Source organism: Salmo trutta, chromosome 39 (genome assembly GCF_901001165.1).
Source record: "Salmo trutta chromosome 39, fSalTru1.1, whole genome shotgun sequence".
Taxonomy (NCBI): domain Eukaryota; kingdom Metazoa; phylum Chordata; class Actinopteri; order Salmoniformes; family Salmonidae; genus Salmo; species Salmo trutta.
In genome coordinates, this window is record NC_042995.1 from 17229287 (window position 1) to 17250320 (window position 21034).

Sequence of the window (21034 nt, forward strand, 5' to 3'; positions counted from 1 at the left end):
TGCCTAAACCCTAACCTTAAATTACGACCAAAATTTTTACAATTTATTTTTACAATACAGCCAATTATGACTTTGCAGCTGACCTATCTTTGGGGAAATCCCTAATTTCTGCCTCCGTAAATCAATCTCTCAAATGTCTTGGTCTGGGTCTGGACGCTGTGATTTCAGGTGGGGTTGTATGACGAGCTGTCCGTGGTGCTGAAAAGGTTCAGGGTGATGCTGCAGCTTGTTCGGGGTTGCTGTCCATGGTCCTGTACAAGATGTATGGCCTTGGTTTTGAGTGAAGAAAATTGCAATTTTCTGAAATAAATGAAAATTCAAATAACTTACAGAATTATAAATCCAAAAGGCACAAACGTCTTCAAATTGAAGTCAATCTATTGGTTTATTGTAACTGTAATATAAATAATTGTATGTACATGTGTAATGTATATTGGTAGAATATTTCTGTTTTGGGTGTTTTCTTTATAAATAACATATACAACCACATGACCGGATGTACATGGAATGTGCAGCAGGAAATGCTAACCGCATTAGCTGACCATCCATATCGAGGTCTCCACACCCACCGGCACACGAATTGTGTAAGCTAGCTTTTCTAAACATACAATTCCTCTCTGAAAATTGCATTACTCTATGTGCGGTTACCAACATGATATGATAACCTGTTAGCTAGTTGTTCATATGTTAACATTGAGTCGTGCACGCTTGATGGCTTTTGTGGAAAGCTAGCTAGCTAGCTAAAGGATGCTATCCCACTAACTAGCGTGGAACAAAGGTTGTGTGTGCCTCTCCCCTCTGTGTCTGAAACGGGGGATACCCGATTGTCGTGCGGTTTACATGTAGCGAGAACTGTTAGCATAGTTTATCTTGCATTTTTTAACTCACGTTGCAACTATCTTGTCTTTTTATTATACCCCGTCAGCTAATTCTGGAATCATCATCAGCCAAAATGAGTGCTGCTCCCAACCACAGACGGACCAAGCCTGGTGGTAAGCTAGCTTGCTAACGTATTCTAGCCTCTGGCTGTAGTCAGTTAACTGGACATCTGTGCCAACTAATACAACATCCTTGCATTTAAGCAAACTCTCTTGTGTCATAAAGGGCCAGACCTCTAAGCAGAGTATTCCTAAAAAGACCCGAGAGAGTGTGGATTTATCCCTCTGCTTCCACCAAATGTAGCGATTGAGAAATGACTGAGGTGGTGCTTGAACCAGTTACCTTCTGGTTGCAGCGGCAAGTGCACCAGTTACCTCCCTTGCCGCAAATTTCGAGACCTTAGCAGAGGCTATCATATGCTTACATACAGGGAGGCTACACTATATCACTCAATATAGCTTTTACATCTAGGCCATGAATTCTCTAGCCAGCCGGGGCAGTTACATCATCTGCCTGTAAATGCAGGCTTAAGTGCTGGTGACAACACCCATTCAAAACCGAATCATTTTATTACAGGCGTGAAGACAGGCTATCCAGGCCAAGCTCCCTCCAATGGTGTTACGGGACCCACTTCCCAGATCCCCGGGCTGTGCCAGGAAGCCACTGAGGGTGCTCCTGAGGCCAGGACCAGCGGAAGGCGTGTGGGAATATTCGACTCCGACTCCGACTATGTCAAACTTGCCAAAGGAGGGGGACAGAAGGGTAACAGTGTTTTGTGTCATAGCTTTGTGCTGCTTTACAGTAGATGCATGCTTTACACTTCAGTACCTGGTCATTACTATGGCCTCATTGGACACAGATTAGTGTGGCTGTAATAATATTAGCTAGTTGAAATTATAGTGAATTGCTCTGTATATCATGCTCAACTCATTTGGTATTTTGTATTTTATTAGGATCCCCATTAGCTGTTGCGAAAGCCGCAGCGACTCTTCCTGGGGTTACACACAAAACATGAAACGTGACATAATTCATGACATTAATAGACAAAAACAGCTCAAGGACAGAACTACATGCATAGCCTACATATCAATACATACACACAAAACATCTAGGTCAAATAGGGGAGAGGCGTTGAATTCCCACATTGAATTTCCAAAGGAATTGAAAATACTTATTTTCAAAAGAGATGAATCCACGTTTAGTCAAGTTCCTACTTTTAAATACCTCGTGTTATGTGTCCTCCACAGGTTTACTGTGGCATGAGGACAACAAGGAGGATGCTAGGCCGAATAAATCCTACAACTCACCTGATTGGTTCTCAGCTGAATCTCAGCGGTAAGGACCCCACCCCCTGTTGGTTCGTTGGCTCTGTTTGATGAAAATATTATTGGAATGTCTCATTCTCTAAAGTGGGATCATGGAACAATATGTCAGGCCTAACAAAACGTTCTGCATCATGTCATGTCTGTATGTGTCTTGAAAACAGATGAACAGGTGATGTTTAGAATGGTGAAGTTACATCTTGACTCTTGGTGGTGGTGTATCTTTAGTTGTCCAAGCCAGGGTTCGGTTTTGTGCTTTACAGCGGAAGTAAAGCAGCATCCCCTGATGATTGTCAAGGATACGGCAAAAGGCAACCTCTCGCTGCTCCCTTCGGTACTGATGATATTTCAGCCTGGGAAAGGGAGAGTGATAGCTATAAAGAGAAGGTGAATTCAATGGCCCCAACAAACCCCCTAATCACTGACACAGTTGTTATCATTTACTATCATCCCCTCCCTTTATTTATTCATCAGTTCATCTCTTCAGTTGACTCCATCCTTGCGTTCAGTAATGGACTGGGCGGGGACTTCTGTTGAAATTCTTTGCCTTGTTTTTCACCAGTGTACTGTAATAACATTTAATTTGTTTGACTGCCAACCAGTTTGGTCATTATATCTTCACCCATGAATTTACTTGGTCACCCATTTCATTGTTAGAAGTGTCCCATGCGTGTGTATACTTCATACAATGAGTATTCTTGTGCTGGGCCTGACTGACTGGTTTGAACTGGTTGTATTCTTGTGTGCAGAACCCCACCGTCACTGATGCGTCCAGCCAAATGGAGAACATGTCTCTAAACCAAGGTGGTTATATGGAGATCAACAAATACAAGAAGACGTGAGTGCCTGCCTCTATTTTCGACATCCACTGTTTGTTCTGTAATTCAATTTCACTTCACGCTTAATAATACCAATATGCTGAAATATGTGTGTCAGTATGTGATATATTTGTATAACCTTTATAACCCGTGTAATATATATAATTTGTATAATGTTGGAAGTTATAAATTCGACATAACCACTAACACAATTGAATTTCCAACCTCTCAGTCAAAGTGATTTTACTATGGACAGGTCCCATGAGAAGAAAACTGCTCCCGTGAGCATGTCCAAGCTGCTGAGCTTTGGCTACATAGAGGATGAGAAGAAGTCCACCAATGAGGATGACTCCTCAAGTACGACAAATTACTTTGCCTTGTAGTCTTTCACAGACTTTTCCTCAACAAGTATTTTGGAGGAATTAGCAGTAGCGCTATATGTTTATTCTGCTAAATCAAACAATCTTTAATCAAACAATTAAAGTGTTTATTTCATACCATATGGAAATTCTGGACGTATGGGTTGGTTACGGGATTTAATGCATTTTGAATGTATACCATTATTATATATGACCAACCTGTGTGTGTGTGTTGTCTTTCAGGTGTGACCTCTGAACAGACGAGCACCATCGCACCTGAGGATGAGGACCTGGAATAGGGAGGAGAACAGAAGAGGTCCATCTGGGGTAGAAAACAACAGTGGATACACACACCCACACCTGCCATTCACTCTACTGTATGTTCTCTCTCTCGCTCTCTCTCTCTCTCTCTCTCTCTGAGTGACACACTTTCTCTCATTACTGTACATCCCGACTGTTATTATGTTTTGTAATTATGCAACGGTACCATCTCTGTTAATTTATTAATTTTATTGTCTTTTGTTTTATACTCCGTGTAGTGTTGTTCTCAGAACACCGACACAGCTTATTGATGCTTGTCATGTTTATATTATCGTTGTTGAGTTGGAGGATGAATTGTGTGACTATGAAACAGTACTGTACACTGGAGTTTCTATTTGTGGTGTAAAAAATGGTTTTGGTGGTGTGAAGATTGTTTGTGAACAAGGCCTACTGTACGGACACACAAAGGAGACGTTTGTGGCTCACGCTTTTCAGCTCTCGTGTTGAATAGGATCGGAAACCGAGAGCGCTGCCAAAAAAACATGGAAACATGGGTGCTAAGGGATTCACTTGTTATGGGAAGGCAGACATGATTTGGAATGGAAGACAGAAATGCCAATGAATCTACTTTATTCTAAAGAGATGCCCTCCCAGCCAAGATACCAACCTATCTCATACCAGGATATGGTTCAGTGTTATGAAGTTATGGTGGGCATTGATTCCATAGATAGATAGAAACCTTTTGTGATGTTCTAACAACGGTGTCAATTCATTCTACATATTTAGGGAATAGTGGCAATTGTATCATGCAATGATATTGTTTACTCTGAAGTGAAATGGTTTTGCTTTGACGTGAAGGTAGGGCTGGGCGATATGGCCAAATTATATCACTATAGTTTACAACGGTATGGTGGTATTTGACGGTATTTTATGTTCCTGAATAATACAAGATCCAAATATGTTTTATGATGAGTGGATGAGCCTAGAATGGCAACAAATGAGTTATTTTGTTAAGTTATTTTAACAGGCTTTCTCCATGCTGACGGTTTTATTCTCAACCAAACTAGGACAAAAGTGACAGTGAAGTAGTCCAATTTGTTGAACTTTTCAGTTATTTAGCACTTAATAAAAACTTTTTTTTATAGACAACATGTGGATCCATACCGGTATGCCGGTATTCACGCTATATCGCCCAGCCCTATGTGAAGGTACATGTAGCTTGGAGACATGTTCCACTTAGCACAGTAAATACACAGTAATAATCTGCCCTAGTTATTCATTGGTGGAGAGGTCCACTTTATTAACACAGTCAATGTGTGATCCTCATATCTTTCTTAAAGGGATGAGTGCACTGAGGCTATTGAGTGAAAATGTCATTAAAATAAATGAGCATGTGCATGTACCCCTCGTGCTCTTTCTTGATGAAGTGGTAATTAACTACAATGTCAGAACAGTACTAGTGTTAATAATCACGCCTATTGCCTATTAAAACTCTCACATAGCTTCGTGCAGATTATAGAACATAAATAATATCCAATCAAATGAATTCTATTCATATGGCTCAATACATACACCAATAAAATATGATAGCATATTCATTTCAGTCAATATATATTTTGGCAAAAACACCACTTTAAACGTCATCATATCTGTTGATTCAACTATTATTTTGTAAGGTGTTCCCATGGCCCCAGCGAATTACCATATAGATACCTCCGTGTTCAAACCGCATGGTGACGTCACAGATATCCTGGCGGGTGCCACAGAAGTCAATTGCACCGTAGCTGGGTAGATTTTGGACCGCCAAGGTAGATACATAAATATTAATACTGACATTCGCCAATACATGGAATATTAGATGAATCATTTCTGACGGATGAACTAGAAATGTAGTCTTAGCGGCACTGTTTGCAAAATGAAGCTGTCGCGGTCGTATGGAAAATGGATTCCTAACGGACGTATACCCTGAGCAGTACATCAGCAACATCTGGCGGCTAAGGAATCGCACCAGCTCGTGCCTGGTAAGTAAGCAGCTGTTGCAGAATTGTAAATACATGATTCCTATCATTTCAACCTAGGCAGTGTCAGATGATTCACCTTCTCAGTATCCACATGCGCCGTGTTCATTTTCTCTTGCATGTTCACACTTCAAACGTGGGGATTTTGTTTGTTACATTGTATCTATCATGGGTTTATAGCTTCAGTGTATCGTCATACTATCATGCATTGACCTCACCGTCCATTTTCATTGAACTGGCTGCACCAATGCCCAGATGTAATCCAGCAGCAGCTTGCATTGGGAGAGCTGACATACCACTGACAGTGACTGTAGTAATTGTATTGCTGTTGTTACCAGGCTTCTAGTTGAAGTGCTGTGCAGTGCTTCTAAGCCTGTCACATTGGTGGAAGTGCATGCATGCATTGCCAATAGGTCGCAAAATGACATAGCAAGCAATTGAGCTTTCCGTGCACTGCAGTCCTTGTTTGGTTTTAGTGCTGGACAGTAACATATTGTCTGTGTAATGTGTACTGGGCATGTCTTCACAGGGCAGAGAGGGTGGAGGATGCCATCCCCGGAGATGGGAGAGGAGGGGGAAGGGTCTCTGCCGGCCAGAGAGGGACCGAGCGGGCACGGCCAAGCAGACACCAGCACCAACAACCTACTGGCCTCGGTCAAAGAACAGGTGTGTATAGCTCCTCCCGATCCCCCTGTCTCTCCCCATCTCGTTCTAGTTCTGAGTCTGTTTCCCTCCCCTTTTCCCTTCTGCTGTGATGTTATGTATTTAGAGATGCTAGAATTGATCAAGCAGTGTTTTCTGAGACTGTCGCTCAATCCGAATTGTGGGAAAGTGTTGGCAGATAAAGGATTTACAGATGTGCAGTGTAGGATCACTTCTGTCCTCCTCTGAGTGCTAGTACTCAGATTTTTATAGATTTTCGTGTATTTTTTTGTTTAAGAAAAAGTCTTCATTTTTTTGTTGTTGTTGCATAAACTGTATTGCTGCATGAATATGGCAATGCTGTTTTGATGTATTTTGACCCCTAAGGCTTTAGGCTAAGTGTTTTCTAATGGGTTTGTCACTTGAATTCTAGCAGATTTTGTAAAGAGTCAGCAGAAGTACGGGGGGGTCAGCTAACGGTAGTCGTATGATGAGCCGCAGTAATAATCTGTGCAAAATCAGCGTTTTCATAGTGAATAGTGATAGGAGTCCATCAGACGCTGTAGCAAACAGAATGCTGAATGAGCAATTAGCCATTCAGAAATGTGCCAAACCCAGTTAGAGATTTGACAAAATCGTTGGATTCCATGTTAGTGCCAAAAGTCCGGAGAGAACAAGACGTTCTAGTAAGAAGGAAGTCTTCTCCGTCGAATTAGAATGATGGTGTTCTTGTTGTTGTCATGGAATGTTTGGTACCAGTCCATCTCTCATCTCTGTCCTAATCTAGATCTGGAAGTTAAAGCACCAGGCCAGCCAGGCTGGTCCAATCCAGTTACATCCCCCGCCCTGCTGCCCCGCGCGTATTTCACTGAGGTCACTAATGCACTGCGAACTGTTGAAGTTAGACAGCTGTCAGGGAGTGTGTGTGTGTTTATGGGTTTTTCCCCCTGGTATTTATTGTGTGTGTGTGTGTTTACGCCCTGTCTGTGTTTGCTTGTGTGATGTGCTTGGTTGAGCCCAGTAATTCTCTGGTGTGAGTGTGCGTGCGGTGTGTGTGTGTGTGTTGCACTCACTCTGTCTTTGGCTGACATTCCTGTGTGATTGCAGGATTCCAGTGTGTTGCAGAAGTCATCTGGTTCTCTCCAGTGTGTGTACAGTAGACAGGATCTGAGCTCCGGGGTGGACGCCTCTCACTAGACAGAGACACTTTGTGTTTGTGACCCTGTGACAACGGGCAGTCAGTCAGGGACGCCTCCAGTTCACCACTCAGCCGGTACAGTACTAGACACAACCTGGCACTGCTTGGCATGAGAGGAGGGATTATTGGCAGGACCCCATCCTGATAAGAACCCATCGTGTTCAAGCCGGTGGCTGCCTGCCACTGACTGCTTCCAAAAGAGGATGCTTCATCATTTAGCAGTTAGTCTCACCTCAAATCTGTCTAGTCTATATACACATGTTAGACATTTTAGACATGTGTAGCCTTGAAGGGTTTTTAATTGACTTCTTATAATAATGTTGACTTGTAACAGACACATTAAGAAACACCGGTCCCTGTTCAGCGTGAAATCAGACGGATGAATCTGGGTAGCTCTGACCTTAATGCCACAAAGCCTCTTTTGTTGACTTATTCATTTGGACCATAAATATTTTATACGTCAAACGACAAACTGCTCTAAAGGCGTTGCAGAGTGTGCATGCCAAAGGCTGTGTAACTTGGTCATTGTTAACACAGTGGAAGTTGTTGTCAGTCAAAGGAAATGTTCGGCGAGTATGATTCTACCGTTTGTCTCTTCCGTGTTGCCGTAGGAGCTCCAGTTTGAGCGTCTGACCCGGGAGCTGGAGGAGGAGCGTCAGATTGTCGCCAGTCAACTGGAGAGGTGCATGCTGGGAGCTGAGTCGCCTGGCGATGATGATGATGCCAGTAGCAGGTACACACACACACACACACACACACACACACACACACACACACACACACACACACACACACACACACACACACACACACAGACACACACACACACACACACACACACACAGAGCACTGACCCTGTTTCTCTATCAGCATGTCACCTACAATGGAGCTACTGATGATGAGTAGCTACAGTAATGCCTTCATCCAGGCTCACCGAACGTACAACATGCAGCACACACACACACACACAAATACACACACACAAATACACACACAGGATTAAAGTGTAAAGTGTCATGTTGATCTAGCTCTCATCTCCTCTCCATCCCTGTCCTGCCCCACCCCCTTCCCTCCATTATTTGACTACCTTCTCTTCTTTACAGTGACTCGTCAGAGAAGTCCTTTGCTTGGAGATCCACAGGTACAGCTTCTCCCAAATTCATATTGACCCCTATTGAAATCCAATTGTCTAGACACCCATAGGGTTGCCCAATGGAAGCACAAGAACAAGGGCATGTAGCGAGTCCTATCATAACCTGCTTTTGAGGTGAGCTACGTTTGTACCACAGGAGGCTGCTGAGGGGAGGACGGCTCATAATAATGTCTGGAACGGAGCAAATGGAACGGCATCAAACACCTGGAAACCGTGAGCTTGATGTCTTTGATACCATTCCACTTACTCTGCTCCAGTCATTACCACGAGCCCGTTCTCCCCAATTAAGGTGCCACCAACCTCCTGTGATTTTTAAACAATCTTGATAGCGATCACAGGACGGTTGACGTGACGCCATCTTGTTTTCCTCAGTAGATGTGTCTGGTACGGGAGAGCACCGGGCCGCTGTAATGGACAGCTCTCACCAGTCACCCTCCCGTCTCTTCAGAGCTGATCAGGGTCACGGGTCACTCTACCTGCCTGAAGCGGAGAGGGCATCCCTACATGACAGTGAGGGTCTGTTACTTCCTGCATCCTCTTTTTTTCTGTTACTTCCTGTATCCTCTTTTTCATCTGCCGCCTTCTTCATTTTTTTACAGTTCAGATTTAGCATGGAGAATATAGAGTGTTTAGGACTAGATGGAATCTGCCGGGGAGAATTTTTTTACTTGCACGAATGATGACACCGAAAAGGTTTGAAAGTCAAAAGGCAGAAATGCTTTGAAATCCCAAAAAACTGAAAATGCTTTGAAATCAAAAAGCAGAAACTTCTTTGAAGTAAAAAGTAGCTGTGGAATAACATCAAAGTATTTCAGGTACTGCGACACAGTATATAACGTAGCTATGGTTTACTAATGAAATATTACGACAACATCTACAACTAATGTAACAACAGATTTCATTTGGCCATAAAATGCACAATAAACAGTATATCATCCGAAGCGGGCACGTTCCATAACTTAGTGACAATATTTATTTAAATGGGCACTTATCTTTTACATACGGTGGCACGCTGTGTTGATTATGAATGTGTCGATTGCATAAATGCTCATTCAGCTCTGAAATAGACCTAAAGACCAATAAGCTAAACCATTATTCAAACATCATTCTGTCCTCTCTCCCTCCTCTCTTTCTCCTCCCCTCTCTCCTACATCCCCTTCTCCTCTCCTCCCTTCCCCCACTCCCCTCTTTCTCCTCTACCCCTCCCCACGCCTCCCTCTTACAGGATCTGTGGCCCACATGACGTCGTATGCCGATAGTGGCTATCAGGACAGTAGTACGAGTTACTACAGTGTGAGCAGAGAGAACGTGGTTCTGTCAGAGCCCAGACACGTGCTGTCAGGCACCAGGGGAAGCCCCAGTCACGGCAGGAGCTCCCGGGCAGAGGGACAGGCCTCCGCACAGGTAGCTAATATACACTAACCCACCTCTACTGTGAAGAGAGACAACCTATTTATATGCCCACATGTTTATATGATATAACTTTTTAAATGCCTGCCTATTTATATAATATCTTAGTTAACCTACTCAAACTGTATACAACTCTAGGTTAAAGATAACCATAGGTATCAAGGACTGCATTGGCTTTCCTGTGTGTCGTGCCCTGTCCATATCTCTCCCCCACTCACCCTGCTTCCTGCATCCCTCCTGTCCCAGGCCTTAACGTCAGGGCGGGTGATGAGGAGGATGGGCTCTCTCCCCTCCCGGGGCCAGTCTCCTGTGTGTGGTGTGGGGGGCACCGTGTCCCCGTCCCGGGTCTCTCTCCGCACCTCCCAGGGCGGCAGCGCCTACGGCTCACCCATCCTAACCGAGCCCAAACCCCTCGCCAGCATCTTCCCCGTCACCACCATGCCCCCCTCCTCCCCGCCCGGTCCAGGCACCACCCCCTCCTTCCACCGCGCCACCTCTCCTTACTCCCCCACCCACCAGAGGAACGGGAACGGCGACTCTCCTCTCGGGACCCGTCCAGGCAGCGCTAGTCATGCCACCTCACCTCACCAGGCGATGGGGAGTGTCTCCGGTCGCCTGGGGTCTACACTGTCTCTGGTGGAGGGGAGGGGGCTGTCTGACTCTCCTCTGAGGTCCTGTATGACGGCTGTGCCCCAGCACTACGGCTCCACACTGCCCCGCCAGGGGGCTCAGGCTCTCCCCTACGGACATGACGCCTACGGGCTCTATGAGAGGACCGCCCTGCCTCTGTCACGGCCTGACAGCCTCACTGGTTAGTCATACAGCAGGACTCTGCCACGAAACACACCCATGCACACACACACACACACACACACACACACACACACACACACACACACACACACACACACATGCACATGAATTAAAACAATAACAAAGCGTTAACCCTGCCTGTGTTTTGGTAAAAAGCTGAGGGATGGGCCTGGATAAATTTAACCACTCTCAAATTCAAAGCAAGACCTATGTATGCAAGGACTGACCATCCATCAAAATAATAGTTTTAGCCGTGTTTTAAGGCTATACAGCAGGGATCATCAACTAGATTTAGCCGCGGGATGATTTTTTCTTGAGCGGATGGTCAGAGGGCCGGAACATAATTACAAATCATTTGTAGACTGCAAAATGACCGCAAGAAGCCCAAACAGATATAATATTTGACCAAAACATCGTAGTTTCAAACCTTGCTTACATTCGTATACGATCACATATACAGTATCTCTATATGCGTGGGAATACTTTGGAACAGATTTGATATAAAATCCCCTGCAGTCCGCTAGTTGGGGAACGCTGCTATACAGTGTTTATTTACATTTGTTTTGTATAAAAAGTATAAAAAGCTTATATTTTGGGTTCTGATGGGGTAGGCCTAAATCAATCGAACCAAGTTCATGAGGCATTTATATAAGTTATATTCTTCAAGAATCAATGGGTATATACAGTATAATTTATTTATAAGTCCAAAAACTGATGTACCAAGTAAGGATTCTAGCTTTGAAGGGTAATTTTATGCTGGTTAAAGGGTAGGAAAAATATACTTGAAAAAGGGCAAACGTTACCAGTCTCTCTTCTTATTTACGTGCAGAGAACTTGTCTTTCTGAATCGATTTAGCTTTGTTTAGATCCATTGGTTTCTGTGTGAAAGGGATTATATGAACTAAATACTAGATCTGTAGTGTTGCTGACAGTGTGGTGACAGAGAGATGCGTTTGTCCTTTATCCTGAGCCATCCTGCAGCACATCATATCACTGAGCCTACCCTACTGACACACATAGCCCTGTTTTATAAATCCCTTGCTCAGAAGTTAACCATAGGGGCTCTGGGCAAAAGTAGTGCACTACATAGGGAATAGGGTGCCATTTGAGGCGTAGACAGAGTCATTCAGAGCACTGCTCTGCTGTGGGGGTGTTTGGTAAATGACAAAGCATCATGGATTGGTTTCCATCTATTTTACTGGGCCAGAAGAAAGGAGCCTATTGGCAAAGTGAATCAAGTGCGCCCTGGAGAACCATAAAGCATACCCTTTCACAGCTCGTTACGCTGAAGCAGAGTGATGCAGGGGATTCTTGTTGGTCGTAGGCCTATACTGCACAGTACATCTCAATAGGTTGAGCTTTCAAAAGAGGTTCCACAATAGACTGCCACCATCTAAGATGCACGCTATTGTTGTTGTGGTCACTTCAACCAGCATCGTATTTGGGACAAATCATTCGCTAAACCGTAAACCTCATCTAAATCTTATAATGAATAATGGGGTAATTGAGCACGTTGAGGAGACTAAACTGATTGGTGTAACCCTAGATTGTAAACTGTCATGGTCAAAACATATTGATGCAACGCTAGCTAAGATGGGGAGAGGTCTGTCCATGATAAAGCACTGCTCTTTCTTCTTGACATCACAATCAACTACACAAGTCCGACAGGCCGTAGTTTCATCACACCTGGACTACTGCCCAGATGTATGGTCTACTGCTGCAAAGAAGACATGGGCAAATTACAGTTGGCCCAGAACAGAGCAGCACAGCTTAAATGTACACTGAGGGCTAGAATCAAGAACATGCATGTCAATCTTTCCTGGCTCAAAGTAGAGGAGAGACTGACTGCATCACTGCTTGTCTTTGTGTGAGGTAATGACGTGTTGAAAGCACCCAGCTGTCTGTTCAAACAGCTCAGACACCCGTACATACCCCACAAGACATGCCACCAGGGATCTCTTCAGACACCCGTACATACCCCACAAGACATGCCACCAGGGGTCTCTTCAGACACCCGTACATACCCCACAAGACATGCCACCAGGGGTCTCTACAGACACCCGTACATACCCCACAAGACATGCCACCAGGGGTCTCTTCAGACACCCGTACATACCCCACAAGACATGCCACCTGGGGTCTCTTCAGACACCTGTACATACCCCACAAGACATGCCACCAGGGGTCTCTTCAGACACCCGTACATACCCCACAAGACATGCCACCAGGGGTCTCTTCAGACACCCGTACATACCCCACAAGACATGCCACCAGAGGTCTCTTCACACATTGTGCTGTGAGCTGTTGTTTTATTTGTTTTTCTTTATCTGATTTTACTGCTAGCTTGAGTTACCTGATGTGCTAGAGAGTTCCATGTAGTCGTGGTTCTATTTAGTACTGTGTGTTTCTGGACTTGGGGACTGTGAAGAGATTTTATATTGTAATTTGTAATAATAGAGTAGTAATGTAATAATGTCTTGTATGTTGTATTGATTTATTTAGTGATGTAGGCTGTTGTTGTTTTTGTTGTGATGTAACTGTTCTAACCCTGTTTGGACCCCAGGAAGAGTAGCTGCTGCCTTGGTAGTAGCTAATGGGGATCCTAATAAATACTAATCCACTTTCATCAACCTGAACCATGAACATAGATCTACTTTCACACCGTACAGCATCCTATAATTAACCATTCACAACCAACATACGACACAACTGATTACAGATTGCAATATTGTTTTAGATTTAAGGTTGATTTAAGGTTGATTCAGGGTTGATAAAGAAATTCACCCCATTTCTCCACCTTCCATCACTAACAACATTGTCCTCAAAGCCCATCATGACTATTATGTTCCCCTGCTGTGTGTGTGTCCAGGCCTGCACAGCTCCTACGCCACTCACCACAGCCCACTGGACCAGGATATGAGGATGGCCATGTCTCCTGACTGCCACATCACGCCTGTCTACGACGACAGAACCTTCCAAAGCCCCATGTATCACAGCCCCACCCACGCCCACCACGGCTCACACAGCGCTATCTACAGGACACTCAGGGGTACTGCAACACACTACCGGCAGACACAACTACACATGGCTGGGACCATTGGGACCAGAGACTTGCACCGTGTGTTATGACTAGTTTGTAATCTACAGTCAACACGATATTCATATGTGGGCTGTCTTTTCTAAGACACATGGCGATGCAGTTATACAGACTCAAAGTGAGAAGTGTGTGTGTGTGTGTGTGTGTGTGTAGGCTACGCCCCATCCTGAATATATCTGTGTCTTTGTATTCCCAGGTGCGGAGAACCTTCAGCGGACCCTCCAGAGGACCACAAGCCATTGCAGCACCCTGGCGTACCAAAGAAGCAGCTATGGGCTGAACACCGCAGGGTCATACGCAGACCCCTTCAGGGTCTCCCAGCAGGGACAGGGGCCCAATGAGACCTCTTTCTCCAGGCACTCTGGTCTGGTCGACAGGGCTGCCACAAGGTCCCCCTCCATAGACAGTATACAAAAGGATCCTAGGTACAAATACACAACGCACCATCTCACACACACACACACACACACACACGACGGGATGATTACATCCAGACATGTTATTGATGAATTCAAATCAAGTGATGTGTCGTTGATGTTGGAAGCGATAGATTGAAAATTGCTTTTAGACTCACTTTCTTTCCCTCTCACCTTCTCTCTCTCCCTCTATCTCTCTCTCTTTCCCTCCCCCCCGTCTCTCTCCCCCCCTCTCATCTCTCTCCCTCCCCACCCTCCGTAGGGAGTTTGCGTGGCGTGACCCCGATCTCCCTGAGGTGATCCACATGCTGCAGCATCACTTCCCCTCTGTCCAGGCCAACGCTGCAGCCTACCTCCAGCACCTGTGTTACAGAGACAACCGCATCAAAGTGGAGGTAACAGGATGCCTGTCTGTCCCTGTCTGTTTCCTAACCTCTCGGCTGACGTGTGTGATCAGACTATGTGGGGATGGGAAGTCCTTCCCTAGAGAGGATTTGAAAGCACAAACGCATAACCCTTTTCTGCAGTCAAGTGACCAAATCGCTCTCTAGTGGTCTGGGTGGAATGTTATTAACACAATTCACCATTTCATCATTTAAAAAAAAATGTTTTTCTTTTCAGAAAATGTCAAACAGTTTTGTTATGTTTCAGTCTTCTGTGATGTGTATATAAAGTGTAATATTGGGATGCAAACTCAAAATGTAATACATTTAAACTCTATATCTGACATGGTGCAGGGTTTTAAGCCCATAACCACGTGTGTGAGGTGTAAGCTTCTGTTTCACAGTAGATTGATTAAAGACTTCCAAGAATCACTCTGTGACCCTGAGTTATCCCACTGCAGTAACAGGTGAATTAATATAAAGGATAGTATTAAAAACATGAAAATAAACCGGGTGGTTTGAGCCCTGAGTACACACCACGTCGGTAACCACTTTATAGTAGCATTAAGGCACCTCGGTTGTTTGTGGTATATTGCCAATATACCACGGCTAAGGGCTGTATCCGGGCGTGCTGCGTCGCGTCGTGTTAGGGAACAGCCCTTTGGCGTGCTAAATTGGCCATATACCTCACCCCCTTGGGCCTTATTGCTTAAATAACTGTTATTGATTACACCTTTTTTGTCAGCTCCAGGTGTGTCTGACCTTGACCCTCTTCTAACAGGTGTGTCACCTGGGAGGTGTCCAGCACCTGGTGGACCTGCTGGACCACAAGGCTATGGAGGTGCAGAGGAGTTCCTGCGGAGCCCTCAGGAACCTGGTTTATGGCAAGGCTACAGACGACAACAAGGTGGCCCTGAGGAACTCTGGTGGCGTCCCCGCTCTGCTCAGACTGCTGAGGAAGACCACCGACAACGAAGTCAGGGAGCTGGTCACTGGTGCGTCTCTCTTCCTCACGGTCTGTCTGTCTCTGTCTTTTTTTTGCTGTCTGCCTGTTTTTATGACTGTCTAGACCAGGGGTATTCAACTCTGACCCTACGATGTCCGGAGCCTGCTGGTTTTCTGTTCTACCTGATAATTAATTGCACCCACCTGATGTCCCAGGTCTAAATCAGTCCCTGGTTAGCGGGGAACAATGAAAAAAACGTATCGGAACTGGCTTTGAGGTCCAGAGTTGAGTTTGAGAGGTCTAGATCGATCTATATGCCTGCTTGCTGGTACAGTATTTCTTGCCAATCTCTGCATTATCAAGTGAGGGATGACTGGATTCAACCTCATGGCCCCCACCTCAGCACGTGTCCCCTGCTCACTACATCCGCATGCCTATCCCCCTTTACCACTAGGGGTGCTGTGGAACCTGTCGTCGTGCGACGCGGTCAAGATGACCATCATCAGGGACGCTCTGAGCACCCTGACCAACACTGTGGTCATCCCCCACTCCGGCTGGAGCAGCAGCAACTACCGAGAGGAGACCAAGCTCAAGGTCCACTCCTCTCTCCTGCTGCGCAACACTACCGGCTGCCTCAGGTGAGGAGTGAGGAAGTCATCCCTGTCAGAACAGAAGACTGTACACCGCTTTGGATTAAAGCTTCTGCTAAATGGCATTCTTCCTCTCTCTGTGTGTGTGTGTGTGTGTGTGTGTGTGTGTGTGTGTGTGTGTGTGTGTGTGTGTGTGTGTGTGTGTGTGTGTGTGTGGCTGTAAACCTGTATGTATTCTATATGTGGTTGTATTGTTGACCTTTCTACTGTGTTTTGCTACAGGAACCTGAGTTCAGCGGGAGAGGAGGCCAGGGGTCAGCTGAGGTGTTGTGAGGGGCTGGTGAATTCACTTATCTATGTCCTCAAGGCCTGCGTTAGCACCTCTGACTTCGACAGCAAGGTGGGCTTACTATAAGAGTAGTACATTTAGGCCTCACCTGCCTGAACCCCCTCTACTTTATCTTGAATTAGACCAGTCCTCTTCACTCAGTTTCTGCCCATCCATCTCTGCTATCCCAACTTGAAGTTCCTGATCGTACCCCCTGTGTGTGTGTGTGTGTATTGTGTGCGTCACTGAAATGCTTCCCCCTCCTCTCCCAGATTGTGGAGAACTGTGTGTGTACTCTGAGGAACCTGTCCTACCGTCTGGAGATAGAGATGCCCTCGTCTCGCCTGCTGGGGACTCAGGAACTGGATGCCCTGCTGGGCTACGGGTCCCCCAGTAAGGACCTAGACTACCTCTGCTGGGGCAAGAAGAGGAAGAAGAAGAAGAGGGGCTGGCTGGATGATAAGGTGTGTATAGTAGGGGTTATCCGCTTTCCTTGGCTAAGTCACACTCTCACACCTTATGATAAAGGCGCCTGGAAATGTGTTAGAATTAACACAGAACATTAGCTAAGATACACTACGTACACTAAGTATTTGGACACCTGCTCGTCGAACATCTCATTCCAAAATCATGGGCATTAATATGGAGTTGGTCCCTCCATTGCTGCTATAACAGCCTCCACTCTTCTGGGAAGGCTTTCCACTTGATGTTGGAACATTGCTGCGGGGACTTGCTTCCATTCAGCCACAAGAGCATTAGTGAGGTCGGGTACTGATGTTGGGGCCATTACGCCTGGCTCGCAGTAGGCGTTCCAATTCATCCCAAAGGTGTTTGATGGGGTTGAGGTCAGGGCTCTGTGCAGGCCAGTCAAGTTCTTCCACACTGATCTCGACAAACCATTTCTGTATTGACCTCGCTTTGTGCACTGGAGCATTGTCATGCTGAAACAGGAAAGGGCCTTTCCCAAACTGTTGCCACAAAGTTGAAAGTACAGAATCGTCTACAATGTCATTGTATGTTGTAGCGTTAGGATTTCCCTTCATTGGAACTAAGGGGCCTAACCCGAACCATGAAAAACAGCCCCAGACCACTATTCCTCCTCCACCAAACAGAGTCCAAAGGCGGCGAGCTTTACACCACTCCAGCCGACTCTTGGCATTGCGCATGGTGATTTTAGGCTTGTGTGCGGCTGCTTGGCCATGGAAACCCATTTCATGAAGCTCCAGAGGCAGTTTGGAACTCGGTAGTTCGTGTTGCAACAGAGGACAACGTTTCTTCCATTCTGTGGTGTTTCATTCATTATGCTCTTCTTTATGCTTTCAGTGGGACGGCGTGGGACCCATCCCGGGGTTTGGTAAGCCTCCGCGGGGGGCAGAGATGCTGTGGCACCCGGCCGTGGTGAAGCCCTACCTCAGCCTGCTGGCAGAGAGCTCCAACCCTGCCACCCTGGAGGGCTCGGCCGGATCCCTTCAGAACCTCTCCGCTGGAAACTGGAAGGTGCCCCGCTTTGTTTCATTGTAACCTTTGTTTATACAGGTTAGTCTCATTAAGACATCTCATTGAGATCAAATCTATTTCACAAGAGACCAACAGCCCACACCTGACCCTCATGTCTGTTATGCATTGCTGTTTATCTGGTATTACTGTAATGTTACATCAGTATAATGGTACTGTAATAACATAATTGGACTTCCTGGGTAAATAAAGGTGAAATAAAAATCCAATAATCCCTGTGTGCAGTTTTCGGCCTACATCCGTGCAGCGGTGCGCAAGGAGAAGGGGCTTCCTATCCTGGTGGAGCTGCTGAGGATGGACAACGACAGGGTGGTCTGCTCTGTGGCCACCGCTCTGAGGAACATGGCCCTGGACAGCAGGAACAAGGAGCTTATAGGTCAGACACACAAACACGGAAACTCGCTCTCTTTCTCACACGCACACACTTAAGTTCTTCATGCCCCCCGTCTCCCCTCTCAGGAAAGTATGCGATGCGGGATCTGGTGAACCGTCTTCCCGGGGGAAACCCCCCCCTGCTGTCTGACGAGACGGTGGCGTCTGTCTGCTGCACGCTCCACGAAGTCACCAGCAGGAACATGGAGAACGCCAAGGCCCTGGCGGACACGGGGGGCATCGAGAAGCTGGTGGACATCAGTAAGGGCAGGGGGAAGGGGTATTCTATGAAGGTGGTGAAGGCTGCTGCTCAGGTCCTCAACACGCTGTGGCAGTACAGGGACCTGCGGACCCTCTACAAACAGGTCAGATCACTGTGTCTTCGCAAGTTATTGGTTTTGGTATAATCGCTTAACTAATATCAAAAGTTGCAGACTTGGCTCCATTTTACCTTGGAAAAACGGAACTAATCTCTGATTAAATACCTTAATATCCAGTTTTGCAAGGCTGAAATATCACTGTCCTGAGAGCAGCAATTATCTCTGTTGTAGGACGGATGGCACCACGGTCATTTCATCACTCCCGTGTCCACTCTGGAGAGAGACAGGTACAGGTCTCAACCAACCCTGCCTACTAGCACCTTACAGATGTCCCCCGTGCCTCGCCAATCAGGTGAGAGCACTCAACTATCATGTTCAAACTACTCATCAACACACACCACCAATGGACCTTCCCTCCGGGTCTGGTTCCTCTCAAAGTCTGTTCCCTGCCGCTATGCTTCCGTTTGCTCTTTGAGGTCTCTGCCCGGGTTACTGTCAAGCACTTTCTGACAAGTGGTTTCTGAGTCTAATGTTGATTGAATGAATGGAATGTCTTCTCAGGTGGAAGTGCAACGTCCTCTCCTGCCATGTTAGGGATCAGAAGACACAGCTCGAACTACCAGAGGGCTCAGTCATCTATGCAACTCCATACATATTATGGAGACAACAGTTTACATAAAAACCAGTACACAGGTAAGCCATGAGGAAGGTCTTTTTGTTCGCCAGTACGTTTTCCGTGTACATTTTATATATTTTGAATGTTTCACACACACAGCTGAGTTAACAATGCCCCGCGCTTGTATCTTTGTTTTCACTTTCAGGGTCAGAAAAGCAAACACCGTATTTTATCGGGTCCTATTCCTCACCATCAAGAGAGGACTATCCAAGGTCCCAGGTAAGACAAGAATATGTTGTGGTTCTGGCGTCTTAAAGGTCCAATGCAGCCGTTTTTTTTTATCTCAATATCAAATCATTTCTGGGTAACAATAAAGTACTTACTTATTGTTTTCAATTAAATGTGTCAAAAAGAAACAACAATAGCTTCTTAGCAAGAATTTAGCTAGGACTGTCTGAGAGTGGTCTGAGTGGGGAAAACTAGCTATTATTGGCAGAGAGGTTTGGAACCCTCTTTCTTATTGGTCTATTAACTCATTTACCACCCGGTGACATACCGGGCACTCAAACTCCATCTCACCCAAACAGGCTGAAATTTCAGGCGTTCATTTCAAACCGCTCTTATACTAAAAGGGCATTATCATAATTGTTTTCAATTTCACAGTATTATTCCAAACTCATAGTGTGGAAATGTATATAAAGCACAGGAAAATCTCAATTCTGACTGCACTGGGCTTTTAAATTCTCTTTGTTACCTAAAATAAGATTACATAGCCCTATTGTCCTTTATTGGGTGTAGTGGTGCCCACTGAGTTCCCACAGAGCCTTTCTTGTGTTCAAGGGATTAAATGTATCTTAAAAGTTTGGTATTTCATTGTGTTCGGTGGTGTAGTGGATAGTACATTTTTGATTTTGGAAGAGGGTTTACCCACCTTTTCTGGAAAAATGCATTGAAAGTATAGGACAACGGACTGCGATCAGAGATTACCCACCTACATCACTGCTTGTGTCTAATAGTCCCTCCACTCTCATGTAGGACTCATGTCTGTTGTGTTGAAGGGAATGACTTTGTCTTTTGTTTTAACAGCAGGAAGATGTGTTCTACTCCGACGAGCCGGATAGGAATACTTACAACAACTACAGAATGTATCTGTCGTCACCGCAAGGTTACGGGGAGGAGGAGCCTGGGCCTTACCAGGACGAGCCAGAGAACCTGACCTCCACAGAGCGATACAACACCTCCCAATCCAATACCAACGCCACTAACTACGTGGACTTCTACTCCACCACGAGGAGGCCTTCTCAGAAGGCTAACCAGTACACTGGATCCCCTGACTCCTGGGTGTAGGGGTGGAGAAACCATGTAGAAACCATGGACTGACTCATCCGTTTAAGCTACGTCTGTGTGTGTGTGTGTGTGTGTGTGTGTGTGTGTGTGTGTGTGTGTGTGTGTGTGTGTGTGTGTGTGTGTGTGTGTGTGTGAGATGTGAGATGTGAGAGACAGAAAGAACATGTGTGTGTGTGTGTGTGTGTGTGTGTGTGTGTGTGTGTGTGTGTGTGTGTGTGTGTGTGTGTGTGC

General features: G+C 45.7%; 2 protein-coding genes across 4 annotated transcripts; both read left to right on the plus strand.

Annotated features, from left to right (window-relative positions):
- The first annotated feature begins 507 nt into the window (after positions 1-507).
- On the plus strand, positions 508-5041 carry LOC115179661 (uncharacterized protein C7orf57 homolog). 2 transcript variants are annotated; one of them, XM_029741312.1, is made up of 8 exons: positions 508-584; positions 926-992; positions 1456-1641; positions 2127-2214; positions 2465-2588; positions 2951-3039; positions 3252-3376; positions 3622-5041. In XM_029741312.1, the coding sequence occupies exons 1-8, from the start codon at positions 522-524 to the stop codon at positions 3675-3677; spliced, it is 798 nt and encodes a 265-aa protein (XP_029597172.1). In that variant the 5' UTR covers positions 508-521; the 3' UTR covers positions 3678-5041. The 2 variants fall into 2 exon arrangements, with proteins under 2 accessions (XP_029597172.1, XP_029597173.1); XM_029741313.1 differs by having other exon boundaries at positions 3276-3376.
- Positions 5042-5323: 282 nt separating this feature from the next.
- Positions 5324-20945, plus strand: LOC115179632 (plakophilin-4-like). Of its 2 annotated transcripts, none has more exons than XM_029741273.1 (21): positions 5324-5660; positions 6187-6323; positions 8109-8230; positions 8601-8638; positions 9026-9166; positions 9876-10054; positions 10307-10871; positions 13743-13922; positions 14167-14395; positions 14649-14781; positions 15551-15764; positions 16170-16353; positions 16588-16705; positions 16906-17097; positions 17957-18130; positions 18374-18524; positions 18608-18885; positions 19072-19192; positions 19402-19533; positions 19662-19735; positions 20543-20803. In XM_029741273.1, exons 2-21 carry the CDS (start codon positions 6204-6206, stop codon positions 20801-20803), a joined length of 3606 nt encoding a protein of 1201 aa, XP_029597133.1. In that variant the 5' UTR covers positions 5324-5660; positions 6187-6203. The 2 variants fall into 2 exon arrangements, with proteins under 2 accessions (XP_029597133.1, XP_029597132.1); XM_029741272.1 differs by having other exon boundaries at positions 5325-5660; positions 9023-9166; positions 20543-20945.
- The last annotated feature ends 89 nt before the right edge of the window (positions 20946-21034 follow it).